Source organism: Equus przewalskii, chromosome 30 (assembly GCF_037783145.1).
Source record: "Equus przewalskii isolate Varuska chromosome 30, EquPr2, whole genome shotgun sequence".
Lineage (NCBI taxonomy): Eukaryota > Metazoa > Chordata > Mammalia > Perissodactyla > Equidae > Equus > Equus przewalskii.
In genome coordinates, this window is record NC_091860.1 from 2,014,396 (window position 1) to 2,037,175 (window position 22,780).

General features: G+C 36.3%; 1 protein-coding gene across 42 annotated transcripts in view; it reads right to left on the reverse strand.

Moving 5' to 3' along the window:
* Positions 1-22,780, reverse strand: part of CREM (cAMP responsive element modulator) — a 62,064-nt gene that overhangs the window by 17,310 nt on the left and 21,974 nt on the right. For 11 of the 42 annotated variants that reach the window (XM_070601565.1, XM_070601567.1, XM_070601568.1 and 8 more), the window contains 4 exons: positions 13,923-14,069; positions 11,425-11,522; positions 11,134-11,276; positions 3,102-3,290 (listed from right to left, as the gene is read on the reverse strand). The exons of 3 other annotated variants lie outside the window; for them this stretch is intronic. In XM_070601565.1, the coding sequence (XP_070457666.1) occupies positions 3,102-3,290; positions 11,134-11,276; positions 11,425-11,522; positions 13,923-14,069 (577 nt within the window). Of the gene's footprint in view, positions 1-3,101; positions 3,291-11,133; positions 11,277-11,424; positions 11,523-13,922; positions 14,070-14,209; positions 15,439-19,423; positions 19,722-22,780 lie in introns of those variants that run through there. 28 more of the 42 variants (XM_070601581.1, XM_070601603.1, XM_070601602.1 and 25 more) reach the window with 14 other exon arrangements.

Consider the following 22,780-nt stretch of genomic DNA (forward strand, 5'->3'; position numbering starts at 1 on the left):
TTAATTGAGAACTCACAAAGAAACTGCTGTGACCTTTCAATGGAATGATAGGGGGGAAGGTGGATAGAGAGTAAGACAAGAGTGCCCAAGGACCCTGTGATGTGTAACGCAGAACTAGAGCGGCTGGCCACCATGATTTTAAAAAAAAGTAGAGGAGGAAAGGAAAGGAAAAGCAAAGGCCAGGCAAGGAGAGAAAGAAAAAGAGAGGAATAAAGATTGGAAGGAAAGAACAAACATCTTACTTGTATTTGATAAAAGCGTTCACATAGTATCACGGATAGATTCACAATGAATCAGCATATTATTAGCAGTAACTATAGTTTAGCAAGGTTAATAGATAAAAGGTAAACTTTTAAAAAATCAATAATATTTCTCTTCACCTGCAACAACTAGAAAATGTAATAGAAAGGCACCATTCATAACAGCAATGAAAACCATAAAGCATTTAGGAACTAACTAAACAAAGAATATAAAAGACTCCCATGGAGAAAATTTTAAATTGTTAAAAGAAGTTAAAATAAGATCCACCTGAATAAATGAGACGATCAACAGTTTGGAATAGGTCAGTTTAACATTATAAAGCCTTCAGTTCCGCCTAACTCTTGTGCACTGTTGGTGGGAATATAAACTAGTGCAGCCTTTAAGGAAAACAGCATGGAGGTTCCTCAAAAAATTAAAAATAGAACTACTATCCAACCCAGCTATTCCACTTCTGGGTACTTATCCAAAGGAATCAAAAATACTAACTTGAAAAGATATCTGCAGTCCTATGTTCATTGCAGCATTATTTACAACAGCCAAGATATGGAAACAACCTAAGTGTCCATTGATGGATGAACGGATAAAGAAAATGTGGTACATATATACAAGGGAATATTATTTAGCCATGAAAAAGAAGGAAATCTTGTCATTTGTTACATGGATAGACCTTGAGGGCATTATGCTAAGTGAAATAAGTCAGACAGAGGAAGACAAATACTGAATGATCTCACTTATATATGGAATCTAAAAAAACCCAAAAAAACCAAACTCATAGACACAGAGAACGGATGAGTGGTTGCCAGAGGTGGGGGGTGGGGAACGGGCTAAATGGGTGAAGGTGGTCAAAAGGTACAAACTTTCAGTTATAAAATAAATAAGTCCTGGGGATATAATCTACAGCATGGTGACAACAGTTAATAATACTGTGTTGTATATTTGAAAGTTGTTAGGAGTGTAGATCTTAAAAGTTCTTATCACAAGAAAACAAAATTTGTAACTATGTGTGGTGATGGATGTTAACCAGACTTATTGCAGTGATCACTTATTGTGACTTATACATATGTGGAATCATTATGTTGTACACCTGTAACTAATATAATGTTAAATGTCAATTATAGCTCAATAAAAAGACCAGTTCTCCCTAATTAATCTATAAATTAAATGCACTCTCATTTTATTATATGACATTGTTATTATTTAGAAACTCAAACTTATTCCAAATGCATACGAAAGAATAACGGTTCCCAAAGGCTAACTCAGCACTAAAAAGACCCTAAGCAAACAGACAGACAGACAGACAAAAGGACAGAAAGGGGAACTTGTTCTGCGAACCAACAAACCAGTATGGCACTGGCACATAGAAAAAGAGACCAAGAGTGCAGAATGGAGAGTTCTGAGACAGATCCAAGTATACATGAGAACCTATTGTTTAAATACTATTGCCCCATAAATTAACTGGGAAAGAACAAACCATTAGTAGGGAAAACTAGCTCCATACATGGAGAAAAAATGAAAAGGAATTCCCACCTAATAGTATGTACACAGGTGAACCTCAGGTGGATTAAGGACCTAAATGTGAAAAGTAAAACTACAAAGCTAATAGAATTAATGTAGAAAAATATCTTTATGACTTATGGAAGAAAAAAAGTTCTTAACTAAAACCCTCAGAGGACAAAACTTATGTTTAAATAAATGTGTTTAAACTTCTGTGCATATTATCTATGCAAAATATAAAACATTTAAAAAACTCTCCTTGTTGTTAAAGTATCAAGTTTGCAGCAGGTTTTCCATATGAAAAAGATAAAATTAGAAGAAATGATTATTCTTTATGATTATTCATTTAGACACCAGAGTTCACGAGTTATCAGGGAAATATGTAGGTGGACTTAGTTTTACATTTAAAATTAAAGTATTGGGTAAGTACTATGTATTTTTTTTTACTCCATAAATGCCACCACTTCAGTTCTTCATATACTTTTATAATTGTCCATGCTAACCCCCAAATACCTAAGAGAAAAGCTAATTTTCAAGAGATTCATCAATTATAATCTGCTTTTTTCCACACTTGCAAGATTTTCAAACTAAAAGAACTGATTACTCCCCTTAAAATTAGTGCTATATCATATGCCCTAAGCAAACAGACCAAGCAGAATAGAATTAAATTAAAACAGAAGTTTTGAAAGTTGTATTAAACATATTATAGTTATTATAGTTATTATGAAGACAATGAAATTAAAATAATGTAAAACTCAACTTTGATCGAAATCTTAGGTTATCCTAAAAGCTTAGGGCTATGTGCCAACTGTTTTATTTCACTACTGTCAGCTTCTGTAAGAGGCAGTACAAGTACCTCAGAATTCAGATATACTAAGAATGGTCTAAAGAAAAACCAACAACTAGCCTTTGTTTTCAAATGAGATGTCTAAAAATGAGACTTGAGTGTAACAGCTGGAGAAAGACCCAAATTCAGTGCAAAATGGACTGGATACTTAAATCTTCATAAACTAGGTAATAAAAATATATTAGGCGCAATATTTCTAACCCCCAAATGAAGGACATTTACTTAATTCAAAAATTCATTCATGTTTCCAACTCCCTTTTTCCATCATGCTACTCTGAATTTAACCTTTCTTAAGAGCAATAAAACCTGCTAAAAAGTGAATCATATAATTTAACTTGTTTAATGTATTAAAATCTTTCTTTTTCAACCCTTTTAAGTGCCTCCCCCCACCCCCCCAAATCTACCGTCTGTATATTTCAGAAAACTATAAAATCACCACTAAATGGTATGATATAATAATCCACAGGTATTCTAAATGTATTAGATTAATAAAATATACCTTGAACAACAACCTGGCTGCCTGGGACAAAGAACTGCTGTGTGCCATCAGCTGATTGTGCTGCATACTGTACAATTGTAGCACCTGGTGGAGGAGCTCCTGAATTTGTCATTGTTAATGCCTGCAGTCCCTGAACACCATCAGATCCTGGGTTAGAAATCTGGATTGTTCCACCTTGGGCTATAGCAACTTAACAGAAAAAGAAAAGAAATATTAGAGAATTTCACGATTCATTTTTAATACTCCCAATACTGGAAGAATATACTCTGGGCCTCTTTATTACCAATGCTTCCCATTCTAAGTTACCCTTACTGCTCTATGCTGAATTGATAAGGAGGTCCTCCTTCATGGGACCACACTCTGAAAAAGCTCATAAATACTCAAAAATAGCTCATATTCAGAATTGTTTGACAGACATAGAACCCATGGAGTTTTCCGTCTCCCTGGCATCCATCCAGCTACATTATTTAAGAAGCAGACTGGAGATGCAGACAGGGAGAAAGTCCAGCTTCTTGATTTTCTCCATTCTTTCAGATATTTTTAGTTATAGATAAATAGCATTCTTCCAACATTTAAGAAATGGTCAGCAAGGTTCCATTGAGCATAATTACAATGAATTTGTACCTTCATTCAGCTAACCACTTTTCTAATTTATCATCAAGAAAGTAGCTTTTAATGGAATATATTACATATTTTGGTTTTAAAGCTCAAGTCTACAAAACTTTAACCTTTACCATTTTGACTATGCCAGGAGAATCCTGACAAACAAAATGTTAAGCTGGAAAGGACCTTAAAAGGCAACTGTACTGAAAGATTGTGTGCTACACTATTTACCTCTACCAAGCATCTCCAACAACTGCAGCTAACGGCAACAAATATGAGGCAGATTTCCTCTACATACTGAGACTTGCCAGACATGTTTAAAAGTTAACATATTTATGGAAAGTTTCAAAAGAATAATTGATTAAATGTTTTGTTTTTAAATTTCACTCTAAAGTACTCTTTAAAATATCTGAGAGTACTGTATACTTTAACACAAAGATTATGACCCCATGTTTTAGTTTAAACACTAGACATTAAGTGGAACTAAGGGCTATCCTTTTTTCAAAAAATCACATATAAACTAGCTAACCAGACTTTACAATGAAAATAAAAACACCACCACCAGAATAACACAACACTTATAAATCAATGTGAATGTCTGACAGGAATGTTATAGTAGTGTTAAAATATACTCTGAATCTTTCCAAATCATTACATAACATTTTTAAGAGTGTCTGGGCAAAGGACCACTTAGTTGATGACCTGATCGTTTACACTTGTCAGAACTATTAGAAAGAGTAACAACAACAAATCTTCAGTGCTTTGACCTAAGGTTGTAGGGCCTAACACAGAAAGATGGGTTAACATTTTTAAAAACATTTCAACATAGATGCATTCTCTGCATTTTAGTTCATTGACATGCCACTAGTAGAATATGATTGACAGAAACTGAAGAATCAGTTACAGAATGTCAATAGTGCTGAGGTTGAGAAACTCTGATGTAATATCACTTTATTTATCTCGTTCACCTAGAGTACTATATTCTGTACATATTTAAAAACAAGATTTTACCATGACTCCAAAGATTTGCGGGACTCTCCCCTTACAATAAAAAGGTTTGGGAGAGATCTATGTCTAACTTCTTAAAAGGGAAGGATAAAGAAGAGATGCTGCTTCCTGGGTCCTCACGGCTGGACATGAATGAATTTCATATGTTATCATACATTTGAATGTGCATTTTCAGTTGATGATTAGTTTGATGTCATAGGAATAGTGCTTTAGAAGGAACAGGCACAGGCAGTGTAACCACAATGTGTAAGAAGCACAAGCCTAGCATATAGCAGGCACTCAATAGAAATGATGAATGAATGGCCTTCATTTCCTCGAGACAGACTATATTATGAACAACTTAAGCCACCTGTGAATCTAGAAGAGTTAAATGAAGTATGGTTTCAAATTCTAAATGACTCATTTCAATGCCAATACAATTATCCAGCTTTTGGACTAGTAAAAAGCTGAGGTGAGAGTAGTTGCTTCCAAGGATAAGAACCATGAAATAGGTAGATAACAAAGATCCTTACTTTCTTTTTTCTTTCCATAGTTTCTTTTTTTTCACTTTCTTTTTCAATGTTTTCCTATAATTCCAACCAAAACTTCCTCACTTTTACACCATAAAAAGCTGATATATCAAGAATTTGTTCCTCTCACCATTTTCTGGTCGAGTCATTATATAATTAGATGTGGACAACAAGAGCTGCACGCGCGCGTGCGCGCACACGCGGCGCGCCACACACACACACACACACACACACACACACAGAAGCTGGCTCCAGGGGGAAAACGGTCTTACTAAGTCATCTTGTACTTTGGCCTAGCTTTTATTTTTTAAGCCAAAGACACTGTTGATTTTGGCATTATCAAATGACAGAGGACTTTCCTATTTAAAATGTTACCTCTCAATTGACAATAAACAAGATTTCCCAATGCTTCAGGATACTGGAAATAAGCTTTGTGCATGCATCTGTGTATTCAAAAGATTTGAGGAGGAAACTTCCTAGGCTAGAAAATATTCAAGGACAGTATAATGTGTGTTTTCAGCAAACACTCATCAAGATAAATCAAACGGTAGGAAAAACTAAGATGAAATTAACTGAATGAGTTGTCATAACTCATTTCGTTTTAGCTAATTATTTTTTTAAAAAAACTTATGGAAGTTTTCTAATAAACAGAAGTAGAAAGAATTTTCCCTACCCACTCATCCCAAACTTTTTTTTGTCTGGAGTATTTCAAAACAACTCCCAGACATTGTGTCTGGCTAATCATTTTTAAATGAAACGATGGGCCCATAGGAAGGCCATTAGCAACCAATGAAAGTAAAACACCTTTCTATTTCCCACTAGCTTTACTTGGGCACCCAGGCTCTATTAATGCTTTCTTGGACTGACACGTGCCTCTGAGGCATAAAAGCTTGTGCCTATGGCCACACTGTTGTTCACAATGAAGACCCCACACTGGCCTATGAACATTGATTTGCACTCAAGCAGAAGTCAAGGGTTTTTTTATTTTAGACCATAAGCATAGGAACTTTCCTCTTTTAAGTAATCCTTTATAACATTACAGTTTCATAAAATAATCAAAATTGAATTAAAATTGGACAGCTAGATTATATAATCAATGATTTAAGCCTACTGGTACGTCACCTGCTCATAGCAGTCGTGGGTACAAGTTAGACTCTTTTGTCCTAGTTGCTCTGGGAAGGACCTGACTCTTTTCCCCTAAAGTCTCAGGTGAGCTGTACTTCATAATTAAGTAGGTCACTCTGTATCCACTGGCTGAATGTCATACACACTGACCTTACGTTAAGAAAGAGTGTCTAGATAAAGTGTAATTCATTAATTTACTAAGCATTTTTCTACTAAGTTAGTTTTAGTTACACAAATGTCTTTATAAACTTCTTATATAGTTATGGTATTTGGTTTCAAATCAGTATTAACTCAAGGATGTCTTACACATCCCCAACTTACCATATACCATGGTAACCAGGATGATATCATGTCAACTAGTCTAGGCAATAAATGCTTTACAAATTCCTGGTATACAAAACTGTGTTTAAAAAATCTGCTCCTCCCATTACTCACTGCCATTGAGCACTTCTCTCCTGGAGCTGTTAATATCATTGATGTAAGGAAAATATTACTTATGGGATGAAAATTCAAGAGTTTTGGTAAAAAATTTTTAATTAAAAAATTAATATTTTAAAGTCTTGTCTAATCATTAAAGAAGGAAGAAGAGAAAGATAAATAAGGGTAGGAACTGAAAAAAAGAGTTCATGACCAAATGAGGAAGGAGTAGAATTTATATAAACTAAGATTTCATCTGACCTCTTTCCACTTGATGCTAATATCTGTCTTTAATCTGAAACCTTTATATATGAGCTAATTCAAATACATAAACATATAAATATTTAATTATTATTTAAAACCATCTTTATTCCAAATTGTAATAAAGAGATTCACAAATAAAATTTCATTGAATTACCTTTACAAAGAACACAGACCTTATGCCAGTGAATTCTCAGGTTTAAATTCAAAAAGTGAGCACAAAACAGAACCTGTGAGGACCTGGGCCTTAAAAGCCAAGGAGTGCATACAGCAGAAGAAAGACTTGACAGACTCATGCTGTAACAAGAACAGCAACACCCAGGTTAAAGAGCCAGATTCCCATGGGTAGATCCCTCCCGTGTTTGCTTTGAAAGTGACCTTGGGAGAATGTCAGCAAAGTTGCTACTGAGAATCATAAACACAAGTGCATGTCCTTTAGAACGTATGAGCCTGTCAGGTGGCCAAGGCCTTGATGGAGACATGGAATCAGTGTCCATTCAAATGGTCTCCTGAGAACTCTCAATTCATGAAGCAGTCCGCAAAGTTCACGTCTATCTTTCCCATGATGGTGGACTATGGATTGACCCACTTACCTTTAGTGTATAACAATTCCAGTTAAAAGGAGTTCATAGACCCTCATTCTAACAAGGTTCCTAGTAAAATAAAGTAGGAACAAGCAAATAGACGGGACATTTAGCAAAAAAAAAAAAAAATAACTGGAAGTCTTGGGTGATGGTCCTTAATTGATAAGGGAAGAGGTCAGGTATAGTAGAGTGGGGGATAAAAAAACTGTCTTTAGAGAAAATTTAGTGAACTATGAAACCCCAAACATTTTAATTTATTTAGCTGCTTTACTATGCATTTATGAATTCACTTGCATTTAATGCATATCTTAAATGTTTTACGCAGCAAGTAACATTCTTTGCTAATTCTAAGCCTTTCTGAACCGCTTTCAGAAATGTTCTTCTGTGACAGAACAGATTTTTTTGACCAGAGCGACTTACTAAGCACACAGCAAACCTATCACTAAGATCTGTACTTTCAGGAAAGATTTTGCAAGTGTGGCTGTCTTGGTGTTGCAATAATGAATCCCTATTTTAAGTTATTTTTCCCACTCCCAGGGAGTAGCCTATTGCAACTTTCACTTATTAATTTTTGTAATTAAAAAAATAAGTTAAAATAGTAAAGCCAACTTCTGTCAAATATTTAACTTTCAACTACTAACTGCTTGTATACAGGAAAACCTGAGTTTACTTATTTTTATTTTATTCCTTCAGCTTTGACACACCAAGTTCTTTAGTTCTTTTTGTTTTTAACTCCAACTAACTCCTTATACCAAATTAAAAATAAATAATCTAAAATAATAATCTTTGAAAATAAAAAACAAGTGAAGTTTGGGGGAAAGTCATCCATGGATAAAAGTAGAAGAAAAAATTAAAACTAAAAAAACAGTTTTACAATAAAAGGTTATCAAAGGGTCTCAAAAATAGGTATATGCAAATACATAGAAATGTCTCCAGAAATTCTAGCAAAATAAACTTTCCTATTCTAAAACCAAAGGACACCAGTAATTATTTCTATTTCTAGATATTTAGGAACAATATTAAAACATTAATATCTGTTGTTATTCCTAGTGAAAAATATGATTAATGAAAATGGATTCTGTGTATGTGTAAAGATACAACCACCATCCAGTTAAAGTCAACATCTTCTAAAAAGTTTCAATATTAGTGTTCACTTCTTGAATGAAAGAATTATCAACAGAAACAAGTGGCACTGAATGTCTAAGAAATACAAAATTTTAACAAAGGCAATATGGCTTTTCGTGAACCAATAAATGGCAATTTTCACCTGCAGACGGCGCACATAGAATAACCACAACTTTTCATTAAAATAACTGCCAGAACCATACTGGAGGGGTCTCAATTCAGAAACCTAACTTACAGACACTGCATGACTTCTAATGTTGCAAACAGATAAACGGCTAACTTCTAAACATTCGATTTTCTAGTTCTCAACCACAACTCCCGACTCCACTACCCCCTCCCCAGCCTCACCCCCAGTGACATTTAAAGCCGAGCCCCCCCACTGCCCCCACTGCAAGCTGCACTAAGAGCACAAGAAACAAAGGCTTCAGCGCTAGCTGGAGGGAGCGGGCCAACGACCTTGAATGAGACGTAGCCGCAGCTGGCTTACATTTCTCTGTTGCCTGTCCAAAGTAGCAAGTCTCTCTTCCTGGACTTGTACCTGTTGTCTCCTTTTGTCCTTACACTAACCCCAGAGTTTGGTAATTTGCTATTATTCCCATTTCAAAGACTAAAACCCTGAGATGGGAAAACAAAGCTTCTCGCTCTAATCCAGTCAGTGAGCAGCAGGACAAGGGTGCCTTCCCCACGTCATCTCTAGCTTCAACATTCTCTCAACCCAACGTGTTGTCATGATGTCAATGTTCAGCTAATGATCTAGGCAAATGAACTGAGGCGTCCCCTTCCTGTCACCTTGTAAAGAGACCACCGCGTCCACCACTCCAAAGCAGGCTCAGGACACGCCAGGGAAACTTTTAAGATGACAGCCTCTTTGGTCATCCCTCAAACTTTAAGATGTCTCAGCATTATTTTGGCAGTAATTTCCAACCTTTTCCCCATCACAACACAAACAGAAAATCATAATATGTGTAGAGTCTACTGTCCAAGGCCAGAGCTGACCCATCGGGAGGTTCTAGCAGCTCCAAGGCCTGCCCAGCCACTCTGGGCCTGAGGGCACGAGGAACTCACACACCTGTGACCCGTGTGCCGCTCTGCAGGGGCCCACCGGCTGGCAAACCCGGATGTGCAGTCTACAACTCCCACCACGTGCTCCCAGTGGGCCAGAGAGAACAGCATGTAAACCAGAGAAGTAACAAAAGAGGAATGACAGTGAAAACCTCAAGGTCTGACTCTTACAAACAGTGATGAGTTTTCTTTTCCTAACAGTGACTTTGGAAAAGGCAAGTCAGTACCCTGCAGAGGCTGTGGACAAATTATACCCCAGTTCTGCCAGGTTTGATGAGGGGAGCTACCCAAAGAGCGCGAGGGACCAAAGGAGAATGGGTTTAATACTGCAAATCCACTGCCACTGTCAGAAAAACTCTAACATACTCATGACAATATAAGGTCTTTATATATACTAAAGAAGATTATAGCTTGCTTCAATAGCCAGGTCTTAAATTAAGACTTGAGATTTTTCTAGATATTATTGCTTTTTAAAGGGAAATCAGAAAATATATCTAAAATCTTAACACTGTATTTGGACCAATACAGTATTTAATATCACACATATTCCACTACCTAAGCAGCCTTTTTTTAAAAAACTTTTTTCTGTCTTTCCCTCCTCCCATTTTCTTTTCTTCCTAACCCTCAATTTTCACTAAAGTATTTTTATGTATCAAACATTCTTGATTCGGGAAAAAACTAGTGCTTTAATTGGAGCAAAAAGCACAGAATGAACAGCTCATTAAAATGCACAAGACTAAATATGAATGTATCTGTTTATTTAGAGCTTTTGGTACTTAAAATTTCAAATAAAACGATCTGTCCAATTGCTGTAGTTCTAAAAAGTAAATCATTTTTCCATTCTCTTCTGGAAAAAACCGCAGCACAAATTAACACAGAGAGTAGTGTAAACAGAATTACATTTAAAACACAATTTAGAAAACATATGTACTTCTTGTAGATTAGTAAGTATAAAATGTAATTGTTGGTAACAAAGGCCAACAAAAATGAAACACATTTGTATCTTATGTTTGCATGCATCATAAAGACAACAAAAAACTGTAAGTTTTAAAGTTTTACTAGACATGAATATAAACATATAAATAGGAAAAAATCCTTTTATTCTACCCCCAAATTTTCTTCTATATTCAGTAAAGAACTGTATACTTTTCAAAAGTATATGTGTGTATATATACAAATCTCCCTCTTCTTGAACAGGTACTTTTCATTCAATGGTACACAGTTTAGGTATCATGATGCCTTTTAAACCTGAACCATTCAATGTCAACTCAGAGGCTTCGCTGTTCCTAGAGAAGACTTAAAGCTAGCCTGCACCATATCGTACTGCAGCATACATACTGTATTGCCCCGTGCTAGTCTGATATATGCTAGTCGGTACTGCCATGGTAGCGATGTGAGGTGGCGTTCTTTCTTCCTCTGATTTTTCTTCTTCAATCTTGGGAACACCAGGCCCATCAGAGGAAAGTTCATTCAGTATTTTTCTAAAATATAATTTAACAATAAAAATAGTTAAGATATACAAATGAGATTTAAAACAGAAAAGCTATAACAGAAGAATCAGTTTGATGTATAAATATTCTCCCTTTTTTGGAAAAAGTATCATTACAGTAGGAAACTTAATTAACATACCTATAAGAGGGTCTTCGTGAAAGGATTTCTCTACGTTTATGAGAATCAATTACATCTTCTGATTCTGCAGACTCATCTGTCTCTGCAATCGTTGCTACCTATAATACAAGAGTTTCTGAAATGCATCACAAAATATGTGATCTCCTTCATTCAAAACACGGTGGTTACACGTCTCTGTGTGCACTTCAAAGCCAGGTGCTGGGGAAGCGCCCAGCAATACAACACAGTGAACCCGCACTAATGGAGCTCACAACCTGGCTTAGGAAAGGAAGCACAGACAGAAACATTTCAGTTGTAAAACAAGTGTGTGTGGAAAGGAATGCTACGGATAATAAATACTAGAGAAATGCAAATGAAAGAGTGGTTGGAATGTGAGGTGAGGCTTCCCAGGAAAGGACTAAATATAAGATTAGTAAGGTCTAAGATTCTGACTCTGAAAGTCCTCTTACACACACAGCAGGGAGTGAATGAGCGAGTGACAGAAGCAGAAAAAGTGTCTCCATTTCACTGCCCTCTTCACAATACCACAGCTGACTTGAGCTAGGTCTTCAAATTAGACATTAGATAGGCCCAAAGAAGAAAGGATATTTGAGCAGGTAAACAAGTGAGTTAACAAGCCTGGTTAAAATTAGGATTTACATTACAAGAAGTAGGTTGGGGCTTGGTGGTAGGTCTTAAAGGTCAAAATGAGGAATTTCTCCTTAAAAGAAAGAGTAGAGTTTTAAGTATGATTTCATTTTTTCAAGTCAAGTAATAATATGATTATTAAACAAAATCAGAAAACTAAAATAATATATCTGTCTACAACATGACTGCTCTCAATCTATCCATCCATTTATCATTCTGGGCCTAGGATAGTTCTGACTTTACAAAACTCACTTTACTCATTACAATTTAATATTACAGTTACATGGGAATTTGATTTGGGCAAAATCAAAGGAGCTTTTTAAAACGTCAACAATGCAAGCAGGAATATATACTGCCCAAGGCACAGGGATGTGCATATATGCTCACCTCCAAATGACCATGTCACACCTAAGTACACTCACCAATGAACAGAACTTACTAGAAAAAATGTTATTGCAATCAGACAATAATACATCACCTATCATTTTACACTGGGCTTTCACACATCTCTGATATAATCATAACAACCCCCTATGTGAGGCAGGCCATTATTCTCCCTTTTTAGAAAGGTGAAAATTGAAGTTCATGCAGAGAGATTAAGTGACTTGCCCACGGTTCAACAGGGAGGAATTCTAAGACAATGATCCACTGGCACCTGGCTCTAGAAAGATAATTAAATCATCCATTTACTAAAATCCAAAAAAGCCTACTGAATATACTACTTTCTTCTAATACTAGCTAAGTTAAAACTAAGCAGAAAAATCTGCACCCCAATAAAAGACATAATACAAAAAGGAGAGTGGAAAGACTTTCTTGTTTTATAATTAAGGTCAAAGAGTCCGAAACTCTTGGAATCAAGGGTCATCACAGAAAGAAGAAAAAGACAATGCTGAGAATTATTCTTACACTTTTGAGCAAGACAGGAAAAGACACCTGTTCTGCAAAGATAACCAAGCTTTTAATGCATGTATATTTATTACTTCAGATATTGTGTTACAACTTTGTCCTGATTCTGCAATAAACTGTACTCATATATGCAGGAAAAGGACAAGATTAAGTATGTGCATCTACGTTTTCCTCACAGATCTTTCTGTCATCGATTAGGTTAAAATAATTTCAAGATTTAACAGATAACAACAAACAGATCTAAAAAAGGGACAAATAAACTCAGTAAAAAGGAAAAGTATGCTTTAATAAATGAATACTCATTTTAATTAATCAATAATCTATTGATGCAAAAAAGGTTTTAGCTTCAAGAAATGTTAAGGATTTATGACCAACCTTGATAATAATAATAAAACACATCTCTGGATCACAACCACAATAATCATGTCTATAAACACTAAGATTTAATCTGAGGGGGGTTCATGACGTATAAACGTAACACCAAGGTGACAACATCATTTTATTTTCTATGGATTACACATATTGAGTTAAAAATGAACTAAAACTTCTACATACCTACTAATGTGAGTATTCATGCAAACAGCATCAGTACTACACTCGCTACATCAGTGTGTTATCAGACATCTTCTCCAAAGAATCCTCAAAATATTGTTAAGCACCACTGGAGAGCTTTGCTCAATAAATCTGAGTTTGAGCACAGAGCAACAACGTGAAGAAGAATTACTCCTCTGTCAATTACTGATTCTGCAAATGAAGAGCTGACAATAAAACTGCAACTCTTCATCGAATCTATGTCTCTAGCAGGGCACAGTACACTGCACACATAAACAGGAAATTCCACCAAATGTCTAATAAAAAGACTTGAGAATCAAAGCTACACAAAGAAAAAGGTCATAAATGCATTAGTAAAAGAAAAAGAAAACCTCAAGAAAGTGCAGGACAAATTACCCAGGAAGGAAGCTGACCTGAACAGTCTGTATTTGTGGTGACTGAATAACCGATGGCTGTGGGGTCTGAATTACTCCCCGGACATGGACAGTTTGCCCTGAGGGTAATTGTACTAGAGTTACAGCTGGAGAGCCTCTTCCGGTGCCTGATCCAGCTACAGAGACCTGCAAAAATGATCATCATTGAGGATTAAGGTTGCACCTTTTTTTGTTCTTTTAAAGAAATATAATTCACTACTATGACTGGCCTATTTTTCCTTTCTTTTTCCTGTTTCTAAGAAATGACGAGCAAGCCAGAGACTTACCATTAGGAGGCGGTCACTGCCCTGGAACAGTCATCCTCTGATGTGACAGATAGTAGAGAACCCATGCTCCTCACTTTCGGTTTCCATGCTTCGGTGGCTAAGAAGGTTCCCAGCACAAAGTTCTAAAGCAGTTAAACTACCTCACTACGAGCTCAGGACTACTAACAGTGAAGCCTTACTTAAGCCAGAGGAGAAACTGCCCCAACTTCTTAAGATAAATTGGAGACAGAACTTAAATATGGTGAATTATTTTTTAATAAATGAAATGTTCAATATACGATATTCTAGTACTACTCCAGGTGCAAGACAATGCCTTGTCTCTATAGTAGTGAAAATTGCAGCTATTTTTATGCCTCCATAATCACAAAAGAGGCACAAGCCAAAGAAATTCCAGGACCTTTCACGCCCGTAGCGTCTCTGACCCACAGAAAGCTCCTGCCTTAGGGCTGGTGTGGCCCTCTCACACTTTTTCTCTTCCCTAGCCTGAACATCCAGAGAGGGCCGGACCATCACTTAGTTTGCACTGAGAGAAGAGAGCACAGCCATCTCCCAGCTACCTTGAGTGCTTTCGACAGAGATCCCAACCAGCAAAATACAATAATACCTCCACTCCCCAGGACTCAAAACCTGCCAAGTTTTCTAATTAGTGAGCAACTCGGTCCTATAGACCAGTGTAATCTTAGAAACTTTGCTTCATTTTACTAAGTTTCACTATTCATTATCACTTAATCAAAACAGTCAGACTTCGGCAATGAAATAAGCTACCAGTTCCTATCATGACTGGCAGGAGAATCGCAGGATGTAAAACAAATTTTGAAGGAAGCCTCTGTGTAGGACCTCACTTTAAGGAACACCAATGATTTCCGATCTACTTATATTTTAAAAGAATTATTAAAAACTGAGTTTATAACAGATAATTTTAAGATTTATTTACATCATTCCCTTGGAAAGCAAACTTTGGCAATCCAAAAGTAAAAATTCTTTTATCCAGGCAAGAGAACCTATATGGTAAGCACTGTACTAGGTACACCAGGGTAGAAAGAATTAATAAAACTAACATCTCAGAAACAATAGCACAGCAAACAGTATGGAACTAATTGTTCCATGGGACAGGTCATGAAAGTCATAGGAGCACAGCCTAAAAGATCAGTATGGGCCTGAACAGTAAGTGAAGGCGCTGTGCAGGTGCCACAGCTTTAGCCGGTCCTTGATCTGAACCTAGAAAACAGCTGGACAGAAAAGGGAGAAACTAAGGCACAGCCAGCCAGCCAGCACGTAGCCGAAGGGGCAAACTCAGCCCATCTACCCCTGGAGTATTATTGTCTACCTGAGATTTTAGGGGAAAGAAAAAGGTTATCCCACTATGGAACCAGATTGAACAACTAGATGTTAAAACAAACAAACAAACAAAACTGGAAAAATCTATTCTGCAAATACTCCTAGCACAAGAGGCAAATCTGTATGAATTATAAAAAGGTACACACCTCCATGTGGACCAATCACTAAAAGGTACTCCTTTGGCCACACAACTAATTCTCACATCATTTAGTCTCAGGAGACCTATACACTCTTAGAAATCACCGATGACCTCCAAGAGCTTCTGTCTGTGTGATTTATATCCAGCAGGGTGCTGCAAGCATTTAACAGCCAGCTTTGGGCAAGGGAGAGCCTTGATTTGTAACTTTTCCTGATTTCTGTCATGTGAAAACTCCTACTACAGCAGATTTCAAGCTACCAACGGACAACACTGAGCACACAGTTGGAAAAAGAGGCACACAACCAGCTCTCACAAGCCAGCTCCAGCACACCACTGGTTATATGAATTGATATTTACCATATTAAAATTAAAACTGAGAATCTAAAAGAATATTTAGCAACTCATTTAAAAATAATTCAATTACATGGTAACATAATAAGCATTTTATGAAAATTTACTTTTCTAAAACAAAAAAGATGAGTGACAGTGTTTTTACATTTTGACAAATTCTTTTAATGTCTGGTTTAGCCGAAAACAGCTAAATTCTCATACCTATTTCTGTACTCAATCTGTTGCAGTATTATTTTAGTTGATATCTGAAGAAAATTTGGAGCTCACATAGATATATGATTGGAAAAGGAGGACTATCTTGATAGCTTCTTCAGAGAAATGTGGATATTCTTCTTTGATACTACACCCAAACTCAACAAGTAGTTATCTCTTAAAGGTTAGAATCTGAAACCTTATCAGTTAGATTAAAATCCATTATCAATCTTGTACTTTGGATGGATCTTTACATATGCATGATTTTGTAACATCATGTGGTAGTTATTTGGAAAATATTGGCTCACTGAGTTAAGCAGATCTCCCAAATGCTGACACATTCCATGAAACACTATCAGAAAACCACATTCATTAAAATCAACATCAACCTCTTCAGAAAACTGTAAACACTGGGAAACTATCAAGCTCAAAATGGGAGATGCAGGTTTTCCAAAATTCAAAACTTCTGCTTAAAAGCTTGAATTTTAACATTGGCAATAAACACTGTCAACTGTTTTCCCTGAAGTGACAAGCTCGCTCCATTTGCTTTTGAGAACATTTGTCAAATATTCAAGTTTGAATAGCCATAGTTTGGCTGTCAGCCATTCTTTTGAGAAAATTGGTGTGCTGTGAAGAAAACCCAGCTAGTTCACCCTGCCGCTTAAACAATAACTCAAGTGTTTCCTTCAAGAACCCCATCAGTCTTCAGTATGCAGCAGAAATGCTTTCAGCGATCGTCTCAATTTCACAACAGATTATTAAAACAACCTAAGGGTCAAGATTCAGTACAAGTGGTGATAATCACTGCTTCATCAAGGATATTCTTAAGTGAAACTGACTTGTTTTAGCTGCATGTGAATGGCGGTGAAGAATACAGTGACTCCTAGTACAGGATGGTACCACTGACTTGATTCCTGCTAAGGCAGCAAGTTTTACCTTCCATCATTTTTGCACTTTTGGTGCAAATGCCAATACAGAGAAAAAGGAAAATAAATCTCCGTGTTATTGTGAAAATAGTTTTGTCCTCCCAAATCTCCTGAAAGGGTCCTCAGAGTCTCCCCCAGGGTTCTATGCACTACACTTTGAAAACAGCTGCTCCGTGCTATTGGCCCCCAGACCGTGACTCACAGCTTCAAGAGCAGAGTGCTCAGGCCAGCTGTAATTCCAGCTCCACCACGGCAGCACCGACAACGCAGTAACCCCGAGAGTTCATGTCAGAGACTGAGCAAAATGTAACAGAGATTGTACCCAAGAGTACTACAACTCTTCTTACAGACTGGACCTGTGGACTGAGATGGCAGATGGTGTCTACGCTCACTTTCTGTGGGGAAATACCCTAGCTTCAAAGAAATTAGATATTTGAAGAACTGAAGAACAACTTAGGAAAGATTCATAGGGATTTGATATGTATAAATCATGCTTTAAGTTGCTTTAATTATCTTTCAAATATAATTTCCAGAATTTTAAATTATTAAATAATTGCTTTATCAAAATGGGCTTAGTGTCAAGAACATGTGCTGTGGAAAGGGAGATGTACTCACTAATACACACCGTACTCCTAGAATTCTGGAGATGAGTTATGTGAATTCTATAACTACAATGAAACTTCTCTCTGTCCAAACTGTGGGCAGTGCAAAAGCTCACGTGACAACTCTTTTGTTAAACTGCTGAAACAAAGGCTGAGCAGCAACACAAGCGACACTCCCTAGAGTTAGAATTCAGATGTATCCTTAAAAAAAACCCCTTAGATCTAGAAAATGTTCAGACATTCTACATTCTCACCGGTTTTGCAAAAATTGGTGACTAGTACTAAGCCTATAACTGTATTGGTAGAGTTAACAGGCTAAATTTCACCATTATTCATTAAAAAAATAACCACGTGGCTCCCTACCTTGGCCATCTTGGCATTATCATTATATTATTATACTGATCACATGGGCCACAAATGAATCACATGGTGCCCTTGAAGTAGAGTATGGTAGACAGATGGCATAGAAGGAACCAAGGCAATGAGTCAAGAACACACACGATGGGGGCTGGCCCCGTGGCCGAGTGGTTAAGTTCACACGCTCCACTCCAGGCGGCCCAGTGTTTCGTTGGTTTGATTCCTGGGCGCAGACATGGCACTGCTCATCAAGCCACACTGAGGCAGCATCCCACATGCCACAACCAGAAGGACCCACAACCAAGAATATACAACTATGTACCGGGGTGCTTTGGGGAGAAAAAGGAAAAAATAAAATCTTTAAAAAAAAAAAACATGCACGATGGCCCCAAACAAAAATGGGTAAATAAAGCAGCATCTTTTTGTTTTGTGTAAGGTTAATAGGCAGTGCTAGGCAGGCTAGATTGAAAGCAACGGTAGGACAGCCAGGTGGAAATGTTTAATAGGCAAGGAGAATTGTGGGAGTGATGCTAAGGTGAGAGCTCAGACAGGAAACACAGATCTGAGAAACAGCAACAAAAGGCAATCTACAGAGTATTATAATTACTTTATTCATACCGTGTAAACAGAATTCCAAAGAAGCTCTGGGAAAAGAAGGGGATTAAGTCTTTCTTAAAAGACACTACTATTACAGAGACAAACTTTAGTTTACTTGATATAAAATACATATAAAACATGTAGAAATAGAAAAATCTTTCTTATAAACATTGAATATCCATTCCGCAACTTTTTAACAAGAAAAAATCTCACAGAAATAAGTCATACTTATGAATTAACTCATTCTTTTATTTAATCAACAAGTATTCGTTGGGAGCTTGTCACGTGGAGCAGTCTAGACAGTGGGGATACAGCAGTGAACAAGAAAAGTCTCTGCTCTCCTCAATCAGAAGGAGACAGAAGATAGATGAGGAAATATGCACACAATTTTGAGTGCTGCTAAATTCTTAAAAGAAAAATCAAACAGGGTAAGGGATCAGAGACTGACCAGGTGGGGGGAGTGTGGAAGGGAGCAACGTAAGAAATACTTGTAGAAACGTCTCGGGGAGGAACATTGCACAAAAAGCCTACATGAAGATAGCTAGAGGAAGAGCTACCAGTACATTCCTCACATTCCAGCATCCAAGTGGGCAACTGCTCAAAAACAAATTAAAGCCATTAAATGGATGTATTTTATATTTCACAATTTTTAGACCTCTGTTTATGAGGCTCTAACAGTGTGTAAAATGAACTCCCAGTAGCTGTAATTTACCTTTTTTTCCAGGTCTCCTGAAGAATAATCCTCTTCTACAGGATGCCTGAAACACAGATTATGCTGGTGCCACCACATCCACCCAAACCCCACTACAGACAGTAGCTAATCTGAAGAAATCAGGTAAGATGATGCAACCAACAGCCTTCCGTGGCTTTGCAATTAAAAAAAGATCCTAATAATGACACATAACTGGGAAAACCTCACAATGTTATAACACAGCATTTGATTAGCACCTAGTAGACTAGCTCCAATCCACAGCCAGCTTCCCTTATGATGGGGTTTATGATGTCACAGTACAGCTGCAAATGTCACAGGGCTACTCGGTCTGCATTCAAGACAGTTAACAAAGGATAAAAAAATGTGAATTCACAATAGAGCAGATTGCGCTATCAACTCTGCTGTCTGAGAAATCAAATCTATCTATCACCTAGTTAAATTTCAAGAACTACAATGAAAATCCACTAACAATCTAAGCAAGAAGCTGGAAAACTATCTTGATTTCTGTGTATTAAGACAGGATTCTCTAAAGAGTCTGTTTCCTCTATGGAAAAAAAAGTTAAAATATTTCAAATATTTTAAGCTTAAAAACAGAAAAAGAATATAAACGTGAATTCTTGAATAAAGATGCAAAATGTCTATCTTTTTTTAAATCACATTTAATTGTTCTAAATGAAGATAAACACAAAATTAAAAATGCAGAGTTGGTCTCATTTTAATGTCTTTACTGTCTTTCTTTTCTATTGAGGTTTTTTTTTTAAACAGTGTGGCTAACAAATTGCAAAATCAGTGAAGTTAAATTTTTAATTTTAACCTGAGAATATCAATTGAAAATATTTATTGATAACAGAGCTAGCCATGTAAGACTAATATTTTCATATCTACTATGTTACAGTTCTAAAGAGAAGTACACAGGGATGCTGTTGTCTCAGATCCTTTTTGTGTGTATAGGGCATAAACAAATACTACCTGAAATCCATAATCTGAATAAAACAAAAACGGAGAAGTGAATCACTTTCTGGTTTTATAAACACAAATAGCCAAATAGCGTCTCTCTTTAAAAACATTCCCCTCTTGAAAGCAAAGTAAGTATCAGAATCAAGTCATTCTTAATTACACAGTCTATTTTGACAATACTGCCAGTAAGCAGTGATGATCAAATTAAAATTAGGAGTTCTTTATCCTTTGAAAAACAATGCCGTAGCTGATCTTTTTTTTAACCTAGTTAATCCTTATAGTATCTTGAATTTCCTATTCAGACTAGTTAGAGCCTTTTATATTTTAGCTAATATGAAATGTGTTTCACTTATCATAATATATTTTAAAAGTACCATGAGAACAAACATGATTTCTATAGAAGTGAAAATTCATTTTAGCTCTAGAACTTCTAAAAATCAATCTTGTATTTTGTTTCACTAAAACTGAAACTAAAACCGATCAAAATTTACTAGCCACGTGTATTCACACACAGAGAGAAGTAAGTTGCAGTGAGATGCTGAGCCCCAAATGGCATTCACCCAGAAGATAATCTTATGAGGGCAAACAGTGGATATTAAAACTGCTCCTAACAATAATACAGACCACTTCTAACAATGAGTAGAAAATGGACAAGCCAAACGCCAGAAACCACAGAGTGAATGCCTGAAACCACTTACTCTCCAAAACGTCATGTTAATTTTTATTTCTGATCGAAAATAACTCTTTATAGGAACACCTATGAAGCAAACTACAATTCACTTGAGTTATCTGTCTTATTCTACCAATCACTTGTTAGAAGTCCAAAAGAGCACTGACTTGGCAAAAACAACCTTAAAAAATAGTAATAACAGGGGCTGGCCTCATGGCTGAGTGGTTAAAGTTTAGCACACTCTGCTTCAGCGGCCCAGGTTCGCAGGTTTGGATTCCAGGTGCAGACCTACTCCACTCATCAGCCATGCTGTGGGAGCATCCCACATACAAAATAGAGGAAGATCAGCATGGATGTTAGCTCAGGGCTAATCTTCCTCGAGAATGAAAAAAAAAAGGAAGATTGGCAACAAATGTTAGCTCAGGGCAAATGTTCTTCACCACCCCCCCCCCCAAAAGAGTAATAATAAACAAAATACAATATATGCATACAAAGGAATATCATTCAGCCTTAAAAAGGAAGGAAATCCTATCACATGCTACAGCATGGATGAACTTTGAGGACATCATGCTAAGTGAAATAAGCCAGTGTAAGACCAACTTACACTGGCAGTACCCATCATGGTATATTAACATGTCCAATATCAAATGTATACCCATTACTTTCTAAAAAGGCACTTATCATCTGTGAAAACAGAGGTCTACCGCTGTAGAGAACACACCTATTTAAAGGCGTTGTTCCTGAACTACATCTGCTGGCATCTTCTTCATCTGATACTGTCTCTACTTAATATATTCAACACCATGACCAGGCTTTTCTCTCCCACGCCTTTTTGGAGAACCACTGGAATTTCACCTCTGATAGGGCTCAGAAAACTAACATTTTTGAAGAGTACTATTAAGATGTTGTCATTAGAATTAATCAGTGAAGTGAAAATTTCTCAAAGCCTCTGTGTTTTCCAAATGTAATTCCTTTAACAGTTCAAGGTTTACAAAGGTTGTAGTAACAAAAATTAAAATAAGGCAAAGTAAATAATCTCTGAATCTTATTCAAAGAAGAAACTACAAAATTAATGTTTCTTTTTTTCAAATTTCAATGTCTAGTCCACTCTTTTGTTGTTGTTATTCTTTCTTTTTATTGTGGTAAAACATACATAAAATTTACCATCTTAACCATTTTTATGTGTACAGTTGAGCACTAAGCATATTCCACACTGTTATGAAAGAGAACTCCAGAACACTTTCATCTTGCAAATATGAAACTCTATACCCCTTAAACAACTGCTCCCCTTTATTGCCTCCCCCAGCCTACTCTTTTACTAAAAAAAGTTCAGAGAAAAGGGTAAAAAAATAACCGTGTTTATACTCAGTTATTTTCCCATTACCACTAGTGACAAACTACCCATTATTAAAACTAAGAAGGAAAACTTGAACATCGAACAAAAAGTACCCAAACCTCATAGAAAATCATTACAAATGACAGAAAATCTTAATCTCTCAAACACTAAAACAAATTTGTTTTGATTATATGTATTTTTGATTATATATTTTTTCTGATTATAAGAAGTACGAAAACAAAATCTTTTTCTGAAATTTGACTTTGCTTTATACTGCTGAAATTATTTTTGAAACATCAAATTTTATTCAAAGCAAAATATCATCACCTTTAATACACTGGGATGAAAACACTCATTCTAAAACTAAACACTAACCTTTAAAGAAATTTATTAG